This window comes from Protobothrops mucrosquamatus, unplaced genomic scaffold, assembly GCF_001527695.2.
Source record: "Protobothrops mucrosquamatus isolate PMUCROS unplaced genomic scaffold, P.Mucros_1.0 scaffold539, whole genome shotgun sequence".
In the NCBI taxonomy this organism is placed as follows: Eukaryota; Metazoa; Chordata; class Lepidosauria; order Squamata; family Viperidae; genus Protobothrops; species Protobothrops mucrosquamatus.
Genome location: NW_015386844.1, coordinates 114,688 through 129,481, shown reverse-complemented (window position 1 = coordinate 129,481; position 14,794 = coordinate 114,688). Strand labels below are relative to the sequence as shown.

Genomic DNA, 14,794 nt, shown 5'->3' with positions numbered 1-14,794 from the left:
ATCTGGGTTCAAGGAAGGCTTCTTAAGAAGGGGCCTCACCACCGCCTCTTTAAGGGCCGTGGGAAAGGCACCCTCCCCCAAAGAAGCGTTGATAATTCCCTGAAGCCAGGCTCGTGTACCCTCCCGGGCCGCCAGCACCAGCCAGGAGGGGCACGGATCCAGCAAACATGTGGCTGCACTCAGTCTCCCCAGGACGCTGGGTTTTGCGGCTCCCAGTGTTTTGTTTTTGGTGGGAAATGGGTCCAAGTGGCTCTTTGAGTGTTTTGGGTTGCCTACCCCTGGTATATACCTAATATAACTAGCAAGGTGACAATATTAAATTTCTGCTAAAACCAAATTATCATACTATAACATTTTTAAAATATCAAAAAATATAGACTGAAAATAGATTACAAAATTATCCACTTCAAACTTCCAAGTTTATATTATCAACAAGGAAACCAGAAAAGATTAAAGTATCTAGTTTTGCCCATTGCTATTATAACAATTATATAAATGTAACAGCACATACTTTCACCAGTGACAAAAATACAGAAGATTGTATCTAACTCAGTCCTGTTCTTGCTTTCAGTATATCCTAATCTATTTCAATTTTAAATCTGAGAACTAGACTGGCATTTATTCACATTTCCATAAAACTCTGCTTTCCCCTAGCAAAGTTTCTAAAGATTTCTCCCTTCCTCCATTTATTATAATTATAATTTGAAAAAGGAATAAAACTGATACAAATATACATTTAAAGGAATACACTATTAATAAATAAAACTAACATCCTGGAAAGCCTTAAATTATTTTTTGTATTTTGTTTATGAGCATGAAAACCTCTTCATGAGGGAGCATTACAATACATTTCCATCTTTAGCTGTAACATTAAGAGAAAATTTGACTATATGATTCCTTTGTAGATAGGCCTTGTTTTCCCCTTTACACATGAAATATAATCAGCAAAATGTCCAACAACCATGTTGCTAACTTGAACCTATTGCAAGAAATCTTCATAGTCTACTACCGTGTTTTCCCAAAAGTAAGACCTACCCCGAAAATAAGCCCTAGCTTGATTTTGGGGGGATGAGCCTAATATAAGACCTATCCCCAAAATAAGACCTCGTTTTGGGGTGAGGCACACACCTAAAAATCAAGCTAGAGCAGGGGTGGGGGGTGGACCTGCCCCATGCGCCCCAAACCCATTTATCAGGCCTCCCATGAATCGACACCTGCCTCTCCTTGTCGGCCCACTTCTTCTGCAGCGTCCCTTGGCCTGCATTTCGCAGTCAGAGGTCTTTCCAGAAGGCCTCTGCAGCTGAGAACCAAGCTATGGATTCAATCCGTAGCTCAATTCTCGGCTGTAGAGGCCTTCTGGAAAGGCCTCTGACTGCGAAATGCAGGCTGGAGCTCCATTCTCAGCTGCAGAATGAAGTTGCTCCTTCGGCCGCAAAAGAAGTGGGCGGGGCTGTTGGTGTCGCTGCCGTGAGTGCAAAAGACACCCCCCCTGAAAATAAGACCTGGGTCTTATTTTCAGGGAAACGGGTATCAGTTGTAGATTCTGTTAATATAATATACTGTAGATTTAAATAAAATGAAATGATAAATGATGGCGAAATTAAACACAAGACATGCATTACAGATAGTTTGTAGGGAGACATGGATAGTATTTCCCCCTAAAGCTCACATCTATCTCAAAGTGCGAGAGAAAGTCTAAGGTAGGCATGTCCACCCATGACAACCTTAAAACTTGTGGATTTCAACTCCCAGATTTCAACTTTCCCATGCTGGCTGGGGAATTCTAAGAATTGAAGTCCACAAGTCTTAAAGTTGCCAGAGTTAAACAGCCCCCATCTAAATACTCCACCTGGGTGAAGCAGAGCAAGAATGAGAATCCATTATTAAAAACACAGTAAGCCTTTCATCGTTATGATTTATTATTTGGTCATACCACATATTGGTTGTACCTGCATCTTCCAATGGAACATAAAGCAATTGGATCGCCCACCACAGCTACTAGGGACTGTGCTCTTGTAATGGCTGTGTTGAGAAGTTTGTAATTGGACAGAAAACCATAATCTAAGTCCTCTGTTGAATCTTCCAATAAATGTTCTTTCCGTTTCATCGCTGTTTGTTTGTGTTTGCAAGTGTGCCGGGTTCGTACTGTGCTGAGAAACAACACTCGAAACTGCTTTCCTGAAGAAGGAAGAGTATGGGATACTGTTAGCCTCCTTTTTTTTTTTTTGCTAGAAACATTACCACATAACTACATGTATTGACTTTTTACATCAGTGTCTGGCAAGTGAATAACTATTGTTCACTTGAAAATATTTCTGCTTCAATAATTAGAAAATAAATATTCTAGAATAATTACAGATAACATTATTTGCTTTGGTATTAATATTAATTCTGCTTAATCATTGACATCTTCGGTGCTGTTAATTTCTGTTGCTTATAAACATTCATGCAGTGTGCCATATTTTTACATACACACACACAATATATGTGTGTGTGGATAGATAGATGATAGATGATAGATAGATAGATAGATAGATAGATAGATAGATAGATAGCAACTGTACAGTCATACACTGTACATACCAAAATTGCATCTGTTGGGAACTTTTCCTTTAATTTTACTACTGTAGTTTATTAACTTTAGAGGTACCAGTGGAAGTAATTTTCTATTTGCTTATATCCTTACAAATGGAAGATAACAAAGATTAAATTTACAAAGAAGAGTAGAAATGGGGAATTACTGGGAAAATCAAGTGGCTTAAGAGTAAACCTGAAAAAAAAGTTAACTAAATAAGGGAATAAGAAAATATAGATCGATGGGAGACAAGCATGTATCTTAATAAGGCTAAGAAAAAGCTATGTACATATGTGTTATATTCTTGGGTGAAAAGGTATGTAAATGAAGTTTGAATCTAAGAATTAAGCATCCTTAATTTTTTTTCATGAGTTCTAAGAACCATTAAAAACTCTAGATTCTATTTGAATCCATCAAAGGAAGAAAAACAGGAAGAAAAGCAACTTTCCTGTAAAAACAAGAAACAAAAATTAAGACCTTTACTATTTCATAATTTTACTAAAATTAAACGTGTAGTGGTCTATTATCAGCTTTGATTTGGTATTTGTTTTTCATAATCTGTTTCCACATAGAATCCTTTTGCAGAGCTCAACTATATTCTTTTCCAACTTGATATATTAACTGTTGCTGAACATTTTAATGATTACATCTATTGAATATTGCTAGAGCCTTGTCTCAAAGGATATCCCATGAGTTTTAAAAGATTTAAAAAAATAAATTTAAATTCCCTGTTATACAGTACTTTAAGGCAATTCCAACTCCAAGCTAGATTCCTCTAGTCCAGTGGTGGTGAACCTATGGCACGGGTGCCAGAGGCGGCACTCAGAGCCCACTCTGTGGGCACGCACGCCATTGCCCCACCCCCGCCACCCCCCGTGGCCCCCTCCTCACCAGCAGCCCCCCCGGAGGAGAATCACCCTGGGCACAGCCTGTGTGGAGCAGCGCAGCCAAGGACATGGCAGCTGGGCAGCAGGGACAAGACTCCGCCCTCATGCCCCATCGTGTACAAATGATGCTGCGGGGTGCGGACAGAGGGTGTGGCTGCCATAACACTGCTGGGCCACCTGAGCGATCTGCTGTAGCAGGCCGTGGAGATGGTGGGTGGCCCTGCGGGAGGAGATGCGGGATGGGGCAGGGGTGAGGCGGTTTTTGGGCACTCGGTCTCTAAAAGGTTTGCCATCACTGCTTTAGTCAAAGGTATGTATTATCTATGTGGTCACTAAAAGCTGACCCTGACTTTATGGCACCCAATCAAATCAAACCATGTATTACTTACCCTGAACATTTAACACTCTTTCAACATTGACATCAGACAATCTTTTTTTCCGAAGCTCTGCCCGAATCCGGAACACTTGATCAGCATATGGTGTTACAACACCTATGCTGCCATCATCCAACTTTCCCCAGGCTACCGGCCACTTCCTCCTCAATTCTTCAACACGTTCAACTACTTCAAATACCTTAAAAGGGGAAAATCATGCTCAGGAAATTGCTAGCTTTTTTGTTGGTATAAGTTTTGCATTATATTCTTGGATGAAAAGCAATGCAGGTTTTAGCAGAAGCCAGTTTTAGCACCAGCATATTATCTAAGTCTTTTCAAAAATATTCATTTAACTGCAGCATCCCCTGCATGACACTGGCATGACTTTTATAATCTGTAAACATGTCCCTTCAATTATTCATTATTTTCACCACATCCATAATTGCCTTATATATACAATCAAAAAGACCCCTACAATCAGTAAGGAACAAAACCCTAACCCTCAGCGGAAACCTTAATGAATATCAACAACAATCATTTTATATATTTCATTACAGAATTTTATTTATTCAACATTATTATCTGAAATATTAAATAGCATGCATTATAAAATGAGTTTACTGTTCCACCAGGGAAATAAATATATATTTTAAGAATCGGATAAATTACTTTCCACTTTAAGAACTTGTGCAACACAAATGTTAGGGGGATGCAACTGTGGTTGCAGGTACTGTAACAGTCTGAAGTGTGAAAAATGATCATAAGTCATTTTTTCAATATAGTTGTAACTCTGAATAGTCACTAAATGAATTGTTGTAAGTCAAGGACTACCTGTAGTTGGATAAAAATGCCAAATCCAGTCTAAACATCTGCTTAGCTGTGTGACAAGTTACATAATAATAACAACAGCGACAACAATAATAATGGAAAAGTGGGTTGATTTTGTCTGATATCAGACAAAAAAAAAGGACGGTATTAACTGTTAAGTTCACTGTTGCAAACTTTCCTTTAGTCTTTCAGTTGAAGCCTACTCTTCTACTGTAATTAAACCAACTTCAAAATACATAAAAGCTTGATTCCAATTTTTGTGTAAACCCCTAACCACCACCAATCAGGATCATTATTCAAATTATTCAGAGCAGAGCTATCTAACCTGTGATAATCACACATTTCTATGATTATCTATTGTGACTATGAACAAGAAGAGGCGCCAGGAGCCACTGAATACACATAAAAGATGCAGATGTCCTTAAAGCAGATATAATTCCTGGTGACTGCATCATGCAGTTTTCTTGACACCATGATTTAAGTGTTCACCACTCCTTTCTCCCAGCTCACAGCACATAATCAGGAGTTAAACAAAGGAGAATAGAAAATTGTTTTGTTTCTCTCATTTTATGGAGAAACCCATTATACCATTTCTCTAAGAATGCCTTGAGGGCTACTGAATCCAAGATCACGTGGACAGGGGCTTGTTGTCTCTTTTTCAGACTCAAAAAAGGAGTAATTTTAATGAAGAATGAGGGAAGATGTACTGCTACTGATGTTATAACAGCTCACAAAACACTTCCTCAGGATTTGTTCTGATAATACAAAGTGGCTAAATTGAACAGAAATGTGTCTTGTTTACTCCTGGCAAATATTCTAGGAATATAGCAAAAAATGATAAAGAAGCCGAAGTATTGTATATAAATGTCCTTTCAGACTGTCTTATGCATGAATATATCTTTTAAAGCCATATAGTAGCCTTGGTGAATCAATTCTATCTACGAATAAAGCAACTACATATGGAATGTCCAGAACCTAAATATTTATTAAGATGATTTACATCTAATCATGAATTTTCCATTCTCTCTTTCTGGAATACCTAGAATAGTAATAGAAAAATGGTTTTATAGCCAACATCGCAATAACTGTGAGAAGGAAATACCTGTCTTTTTCTGGAAGACAGGACACTAAAAATTAAATTCTCAAATCATTTCGTAAAAGCATACATTGAGACATAGCTACTAGCATTGTAGTTATATTGGAAATGTAAACACCGATCAAATGAGTCCCCTTTTCCATGCTATTCCTCACATTCAAAACCTGGACACTTTCCAAATATGTAGACTTCCATGAGAATGACCACTGCTAAATTTCTGAACTCTGTCTACGGATCTGGAGGATGCCCATATTGGGTGGGTTGATACAGCCGCTAAAATGATCTTACAAGAAAGAAATCATCTTTTTATCTCTTCTCTCTCGGTGTTATTCCTGAATTGCTCTCATGCATATTTCTGGTAAGAGAGCACATGAAGCAGCTTGCAAAGCAGTAAGAGACTATAAATAGGGAAACTGGTGCAAATATTAAGATTGAGAATCAATGCACTAGGCAAGTTGTTCCAGAGACCAGAACTCATTTGGAAGAGAATTAATCCACTGTTCATTTTGTCTTTAAACAGCCTAACTATCTCCATATTTCAAATTGTGAAATTAAGAAGTATTTTAAAAGGAGAAGAGGGGGTGCTTCAGCTTAAATGAAAGATGGAGAAAGAAAGAATTAATGGGGGTGGCATTCTAGAGATAACTTTTTCATCTTTTGATAAAGCCATTCTAGCTCACAGGCCATCAACCTATGGTCCCTGGACTAATTTCATGCAATTTGGGGATTAATGTCAAAAACCTTCTAAAACAAAGTATTTATACTTTTTGAAGGTTAAGCTATTCCTGACTTCTATTTGGAGAAAAAAAGGAAAGGGGGATTGTTATCTACTACTTGGTTAAATTACATCATCTCTGACTCTAACATATTACTTTCAAGGGAACATAATCCTCCTTACTTTATAATGCATAATCTTTTTTAAAAAAATGCCCAACTCTGTTCTAATTGCACAATGGAATCGTGGTGTTTTTTTAAAAAAAACCAAAGATTTTTTGTTTAGTTTTGCCATAAACTATGAACAGTAAACAACAATTTTTAATGAAATCTTCACACTTGCAGAAGCATTTTATCACAAAATTGGAGGAACCAATCAGGCCGAATTTCTATGTAGAACCAAACATAGCAATTTCATTTAAGACGTGGATAATTTATGGGTCTTGGCTTTAAAAAAAAAAGAGGTTGATATCTACAAGCAGATATGGTGGCTTCTTTACATATATACTTCAAATTAGTCAATCATGGGAACGTGCCATTGACTTCTACATTAGCATGGGACAGCCAAATCAATACTCAGTTGGAGATGGCAATTGGACAGCGGCAAGCTCACAATCAGGAGTGTAAGGCTATTTTTAAAGAACTTCTTGTTTAAGCCAAGTGCTCTTGATGTCCAAATTAGCATTGTTAAAAAAATATTATAATCACAAAAACAGTTAACTGAAGTCAAATCAACTACCTCTGCATTGTTGTAAAAAGCAGTACTGTTCTTTTCTTGCACATCTTCTCCTCGTGCAGTGAAGAATGTCAGAGGATAAAAATCTTTGTGTGCAGGCTGTTTTCCACTGGCCATCAATTTGCCCTCATAAAAAAGCTCAGAAGTATAACTGCAATGGAGAGAAACAAAAAATAAAGAAAGAAATGTAGAAATATCATATAAGGGCTGAAGCTGGATAGGCAGGAACCAGCAATATTCAGGCCAAAGAGAACCGTTATGTAAACATTCTGCTTGTTATTGCTTTGACCTGTGAATCAGACACAGTTTTACAACTTCAATATGTTTTTATGTGAATATATAGCAATGCACAGAAGCTGTGAATGAATGCCTCAGCACGTACACTGATTTTAGCATCATTTGGAGATTTAATTATGTTTTGATTAATTCTATCTTCTTCAGTCTGATACTCTACAGAGATATTGAGATCACCATTCCTAGAATTTGCCATCACCATGCTCAGTAGCTAGGAAGTCTAGAAACTACAGCTCTAACATTTCTGGAAAACACCAAGATGACAATAGGAAAGGGTAACATTTTATAAGCAACTATTTGGGACTATTTGTTACAATACAGATGATTGCTTGCATTGTTTTTTTAAAAACAAAATCTCATAGAAAATAACCTATATGGATATTTTTTGTTTTTCGCATGCCCTGTGCTTGCTCAAAGAATAAACTCTTAAAGCACAAGTGTTCATTTTAAAAATCACTTTTAAGAAAAAAAACTGTATTTATTCTGGACAATATAGTACAGTGTGCCTATTATATTTCTGAGACCATTTATGAAATTTTATGTTAATAGAGCTATTCCTAAAAATCTCTGCGCACAGAAGTACCATATAAAATATGAAATTCTCCTTTACTATCAAATGGGAAGGGAGACCCTCCTCTAATTTAGCCATCAAGATATAAATTCTTATTTACACGCTATTATTTAATAATAATGGTGGTGGTGTAACATCAGCAGTAGTGACTTTCTGAAGCTGTATGTGGAAAACCTGCAGAGGCACAAAGATCCCATCTTTAAAATGCATCCATGATATCTCTCGATGCAATTTATGTAGCATACAATGTCATTTCTCTGTCAATTTTGCACAGATAATTAACCAATAAATTTTGCCATTTTGTCTGAACATCTGCATTTTCTCATTTCCTGCATTAATGTTTCTATTCCTAGACCACGATTATCATTTCAAACATCAATTTAGATTCAAAAACGCCAAGAACTGATTTGCTAGATAACTGCTTTCACATTGCCTTGTTTTACCAGTTTATACTGATACACGGCTGTCAAAATCAATCGTGTCACGTGACGTATCATGATGTATCATGACGTTTTTTTGCCTTTGCAGAGCTGGGGTAGACATGGCCTACGCCTGATGCATCTGGCCCGTGGGCCACCAGTTTGACACTGCCAGTGTGACACCCCTGTACTAATAGCATAGTAAAGATTCTGCTTCTCAACTGGACCACATCAAACTGAACAAGTACCGAGGTCAGCATGTAATAGAAGTCTTCAATCCAGCAAACAAGCCCGCATACTTGAAAATTATCTAACCAATTTGGCTATTCTGCTGTTACACATAATCAGGTGGTTCTACTGTAATCGTTCTAGCAAGAATTAACATTTTTACATTGCAAAAGAACTTGAAATACAAGTGGAAGTACAAATTTTATGCATTTCCAGTTTATATACTGCAAAATATTGTCCTGCGTTTGGTCTCTGCAATGTCACACAAACTGTATTCAATATTGTTAATGTAAGGGCAACATAGTCAAGTTTCACTGTAAAAATAAAGGTCTGCTTATGTAATATTGGAGAAAGATTGACTTTAATATTACAACAAATTACAGGCTATGGTGGCATAAACCACAATTAAAAAACCCAAGTAGGCCATTCTACTAAATCTCAAAATAATGCAGTATTCTTACTTATTTCCAATATAAAAAAACCCAGTAGTCTTATTATGCTAATAATAGTGGTAGGTTATTTACACATCTCTTTTCAACTAATTGGGGAGTGTAATGGCAAAAGCTTCTGTTAGACACTTGTACCAGCCAAGCAGAGTGTGATACAGTGAAAAAGTTCACACCTACTTGATGATAGCTTCATGGGAGCGATAGTTCTCACACAGCAAGATCCTGCATGGAAATTCTGCAGGGCAATGTTCATAAAGACGATCAAGTAGTGAAACATGAAGATTTCTTTCTCTGGCAAATTCACTGTACACAAAAGGACTAAGCTGTAACCGAGAAAAATCAAAAGAAAGATATTATTTTATAACTGAATATTTGTGTAGAACATTATCTCAATAGAAAAACTAATGACCAACCTCAAAAAATGGTATTAGTAAATGTATGTACAGTCAGGGGGAAAAAGAACAATATATTAAATAGTTTACACACACATACTATATACACGCAGTATGTGTATGTGTGTGTATACACACACACATACATTTGTTAAGTATTGTGTGGGAAAGCTCTGCTTAACCCAAGCAATGTTTTTCACAAACCTTGCTAAGAAAAAAACTCTAAATCATAGAATTATATAGTGCCTATGGGGGAAGGATGTCATAAACTTTCTTAAGCTTGAGTGTATTTATTTTTTTATTCATCAAACTGACATGATAGCTTTTTTCAGGTGCTCAAGGTAGCAAAAAGTCTTTACTCCTCCCATAGCAACCTCATGCCGCAGGTTGGACTGAGGAAGTAACTGGTCCAAATCATAAAGTGAGTTTTCATGACTGAGGTGGCGAGAACCTGCTCCTAGACCAACATCTTAATTATTGTACAAACTTCATCACATGCACAAACTGGTAATCAGATGAATGTAATAAAGAATTTCTAGTCAATTTAGATCAGTGTTTCTCAACCTTGACAATTTTAAGGCATGTGGACTTCAACTCCCAGAATTCCACAGCCAGCAATGCTGGCTGTGGAATTCTGGGAGTTGAAGTCCACATGCCTTAAAATTGTCAAGGTTGAGAAACACTGATTTAGATGTCATTGACTGGATATACAGATAATCATGCTGAGAAAAACTTTTTTAGATATAATTACATCCTCTTAATCTACACAGTTTTTTCCCTGTAGAGACACTTAGGATTATCTCTCTGCCTTTCATTCTCTTTTTTTCCCCTCCTCTAGTAATGATCTGTATGTGTTTTAGCTCAAATTATTTCTCCGAACTTTTCCCAGTCCAAAATAAATGCTTTAACAGCTCTAAAAGCCTTTTCTTTATAAAATTTCTATTGCGTTTTATATTACTGTCATTCTAAATGTGATAAAAGTCTTATCCCCAGTACTTTCTCTCTAACTTTCACCGAAATAATTATGATTTATTCTTCTGTGACACTTTTTTTTCTCATGATAGCTAAACCGTTTCTTGCTCCATTCAAAAGGGCTTCTAGTCTTGTTTACATATACTATTTTTTTCCTTTTTAAAGATTATTAAAGATTATTATCCATATTTTCTCTTCTACTATTTTTTGTAGATTGGCTCTTTGATACCAACTCCTCTTTTCTATTTAAATCTTACCGAATCTCACTTTTAGGTAGCGATTTTAGTTTTGACTGTCACTTGTTAGCTTAATAACTGTATTACAGTATTTTCTCTTATGTGATTCTGAGACCAAAACAGTTAACAGAGGTTATGTCTTGCATAATAAGGAGAGATTTTACTATGGGCCGAGATATTTTTCACACTACTGTCCATAAAAATTTCAACTTGCAGATCCCAAGAATACTGATTTAATCAGCCAGGAAGGGCAAGCATCTAGTAAGCAGGGCTAATGAGATTGGTGCATGTAGGACTGTTCCACTGGGACATAAATCAATGCCATATTACATGAGATATGCATTTTCCCATGCTAAAGAAGGCTTGATGTCGGGGATTGGTTCTTACTCGATTGTCACTAATTCACCATTGGTAAGTCGGTAGAATGTCTGCCTTTCCCACAATTACATCTAGTGTGTCAGCTATGCCTCTTCCTGAACTGACTGGACTCAGGATGATTATCCACACGTTAATTACAACTAATGCAACTTGGGGTGTGTGGGGTCATCCTTGAAATGCTTGTGGAATTTGGAGTTGATGCAAAATGTTCATGGGATTACTAACCTATGCAAATAAAAGGGATTATGTAATGCTGTACTGAAAGACCTGAACTGGTTGCCAGTTGCCACAATAGCAGAGGTGGGATAACAGAAGCTGTGGGAAAACAAGCATCATTCAGATTGTGAGTAGAGTCAAGGAGGAAAAGTAGTTTAGAAGGAAATCATTGGAAAGTCAGAAAAGACCTGTACTTAAAATGGAATCTGCCCATTTTCCACCAGACCACTGTCTACCTCTAAACCTACTGTTAAGTAACAGTAATTAACAAAGAGGAGATAAAATGCTGAATTTACATCTGCATTTATATCTTTTGCTTTGAATAAAAACTTTTTATTCTTTTATATAATCTCCTTCATTGGGCTAGCTTTCCTCCAGTAGCCACTGACACACTAATCATGATGAAAGAGTAGTTTTTTGCTGCTTTTTCTAAGGGAAGTACAGGATTTAGCATTTACATTTATTTATTATTTATCTCCAGCCTTTATTACTAATGTTAAGCAACAAATATTTTATTTTTAAAAGTTTTCTTTCTATGGGACTGCTTAGGATGAAAAAAAAACTCTTACAATCTCACGAATGAAGGCAAATATACATGTGCAGGATCCAACCCGGGTCGGTCACCGGGACCAGAGATTTAGTCATCAGAGCTTTTGGACTTGTGCTGGAGCCCGTGGAAGACTAAGAAGATTAAACCTCTGGCCTTGTTGAATGACCCAGATTGGATCCTGCAACTCTTGCAATCTGGATAAGATATTCACCACCATGTAAGTAATCACGAACATGTCCCAAAGGTGATTTGTTTCAAAAGACAACTGGACTTTGTTTTTCCTTTAAGATGTTTCACTTCTCATCCAAGAAGCTTCTGAAGAACTGAAACAGGACAATCATGACCTGGATGATGAAGAATCTCCATAGACAATCACAAGTATGGATTCCACACTTGGATCCAGATTTTAATGTTTGTGTTTCAACCTTCTGTTAAAACGTATATCTACCACTGTATTCCTTTTATCACTTATAGAATATAGAATATTATCCTACCTTATCTAAATATAGAGGCAAGTTATAGTGAGTCTAGCAAGTCACTATATTCCTGTCAATTGCTTTTAGTACAGTTTTGAACTAAAAACCTATAGCAGGATTTTAAGCTAAGCACTTCCTGATTTATCTTTCATTCTCTTAAATCCTACACCAAAATAATTCTTGATGTAATCCTTCTTCTACACTTTATAATTCGCAAACAGAGCTAGTGTTCTTAAAAAAAATGGGATTTCAGAAATAGACATCATTACCTGCATATGGTCTCCAGCCAAGACAATTCTTGTATATTTATTTGCTAGTGCTAAAGGCATAATAGTCTCACACTCCATTGCCTGTGCAGCTTCATCCAACAGAATGTGTGTAAAAAACCCTACAAAGCAGATACGGACAAAATATTAAATAGCAAGCAATGAAAGCTGTGATAATCTTATGAAAATATTTAGGTTCGGTCTTGGCTCTAATCAACACAAAGTCTCTGATAAGATAATTTTGATAAACTATTTCAAGTCAATATATTTATTTCTTGTTATTTTGTTATATTTGTGTTGTTATTATGAGGCAATGACAAGTTAAAAATTTAGACAAGCAAAAGATATCCCCTAATAACTCCTTTTTTTCATCCACACTCAAGTATCAAAGAAGTAAGGCAAGATGTATGAAACACATTATTTATAAGAGAACTGGTTTCTGCTTTCCCTGAAAACATATTAGAGAGATAGAAGTTGATATTGAATATGGGAATAATGTCTGTCATCTCTGTCTGAACTCTCTGTCATCTGCTTTCTTTTCTAATGTTTTCAATTGGAGATCTTGACTTGTTATTCTGGGAAGGAAGTGACTGTCCTTATTATTGCACCAGGAGAGGGGAGAATGTAGCATTAGAAATTAAAAGACAGATATATATTTAAGACTATCTTCCCATAATTAGACGGTCCTCTATCCCAACTATACCCCTGTAGAAACTTGGTGTGCATTAATATTGGAGGTAAAGGATAAAGAGTTGCAGTGATCTATAGAGATTCCACATTTCACTCTAGGTTTTCAGATTATTTGACTGCTTTCAGGTTATTTGACTATTTTCAGATTATTTGACTGCTAAAAGGTTTGCACTTACTGCTGGAATACTTTTGGAATACTTTTGGAATGTTGCCTGTTAATCTCTCAGTTCTGATGATGTCCAGCAGATATTTTACCAGATTTTGTAATCTGGTGCTATCTGGCTTAAAATGAAATATATAACATGTTGCATTTTTAATTTTTAATTGTTAACTCCCTAGACAAGTTTTCTTTTCCTGACATTGTGTGTGTGTGTGTGCGCGCGCATGTGTGTGTGTTATTTTTTGATCAATAGAATGCTTGTTAGGAATAATCTAGGTCAAAACAGAATGCAAGGTATGTTTAAAAAAGGTCAGATTAATTTATATACAGATAAATAATAAAATCCAGTTAGGGAAAAATAACACTTTTCAAATTTAAAAATTTGAAACAAAGATTTTTGAAGAGAAAGAGAAAATATACAAAAGTATATTTTAAAGTATACAAAAATTCATTCAGAGAACAGATAATTTCAGTCTGGAAGAGACTGTCTCTGATATTCATAACAAATGAAAAATAGCTTAAAAGATATAATTAAAATTTCAACTGCTTATTGCACTTCAACTATTATTACGAACAAGGTACTTTTGAATATCTAATTACATCTGAATGAATTATCTTTTTAACAAAAAATAGCATTACTCATGTATGGAAAAGTGAAGAAGGTAGAACTGCTGCAAAAATATTAGAGCAAATCAGACAACACTGAAGTACTTTCTTGATCAGATGGAAATATATATGAAAGCCATTTTTAAATTCATATTATATGGCAAGAAATATATAAGATTGAATATATTAGAGATATGTGTTGATATTATAGCAAAGAAATGTTGAACAGAATTTAAACAAACTCCTACATAAATATATTTACAGTTTATGGATTATTTCCCATGAACATATTCATTATTTTATTATTTATTACAACTGTTTTTATGTTCCTTCAAACAATTAAGTTTGAGCAGTTTACATGCAGAATAATTCTAATTAGTTAATATTTGGGTCTCTTCAGACCCTGGTTAAAAACAAAATCGATTAAAAGGCTTAGTAAAAATCTATAGAGAAGTGAGCAAATCTGTCCACTTTCTTCATAATGCCCACAGATTAAATATATAATAAAAGATCTAACATTTAAATATAATTCATAAGGAGATCGTACCAGCTCTTCTTACCACCCACAGTTCACTTAAAGAAAATCCTTAAGCCAGATCGATATAGAGAGCCAGCTTTACAGTCAATTCCACTTAAGGTGGAACTTTTGATGTCAAATGTTCTGAAAATATCAAAGCTGTG

At 35.8% G+C, this 14,794-nt stretch overlaps 1 protein-coding gene across 1 annotated transcript in view; it reads right to left on the bottom strand.

Annotated features, from left to right (window-relative positions):
• HELZ (helicase with zinc finger) overlaps nucleotides 1-14,794 on the bottom strand; it is a 129,691-nt gene that overhangs the window by 31,868 nt on the left and 83,029 nt on the right. The window contains exons 17-21 of the mRNA XM_029284331.1: nucleotides 12,661-12,779; nucleotides 9,349-9,494; nucleotides 7,214-7,361; nucleotides 3,852-4,035; nucleotides 1,950-2,178 (exon numbers count right to left, since the gene is read on the bottom strand). Of these exons, the coding sequence (XP_029140164.1) occupies nucleotides 1,950-2,178; nucleotides 3,852-4,035; nucleotides 7,214-7,361; nucleotides 9,349-9,494; nucleotides 12,661-12,779 (826 nt within the window). The remainder of the gene's footprint in view (nucleotides 1-1,949; nucleotides 2,179-3,851; nucleotides 4,036-7,213; nucleotides 7,362-9,348; nucleotides 9,495-12,660; nucleotides 12,780-14,794) is intronic.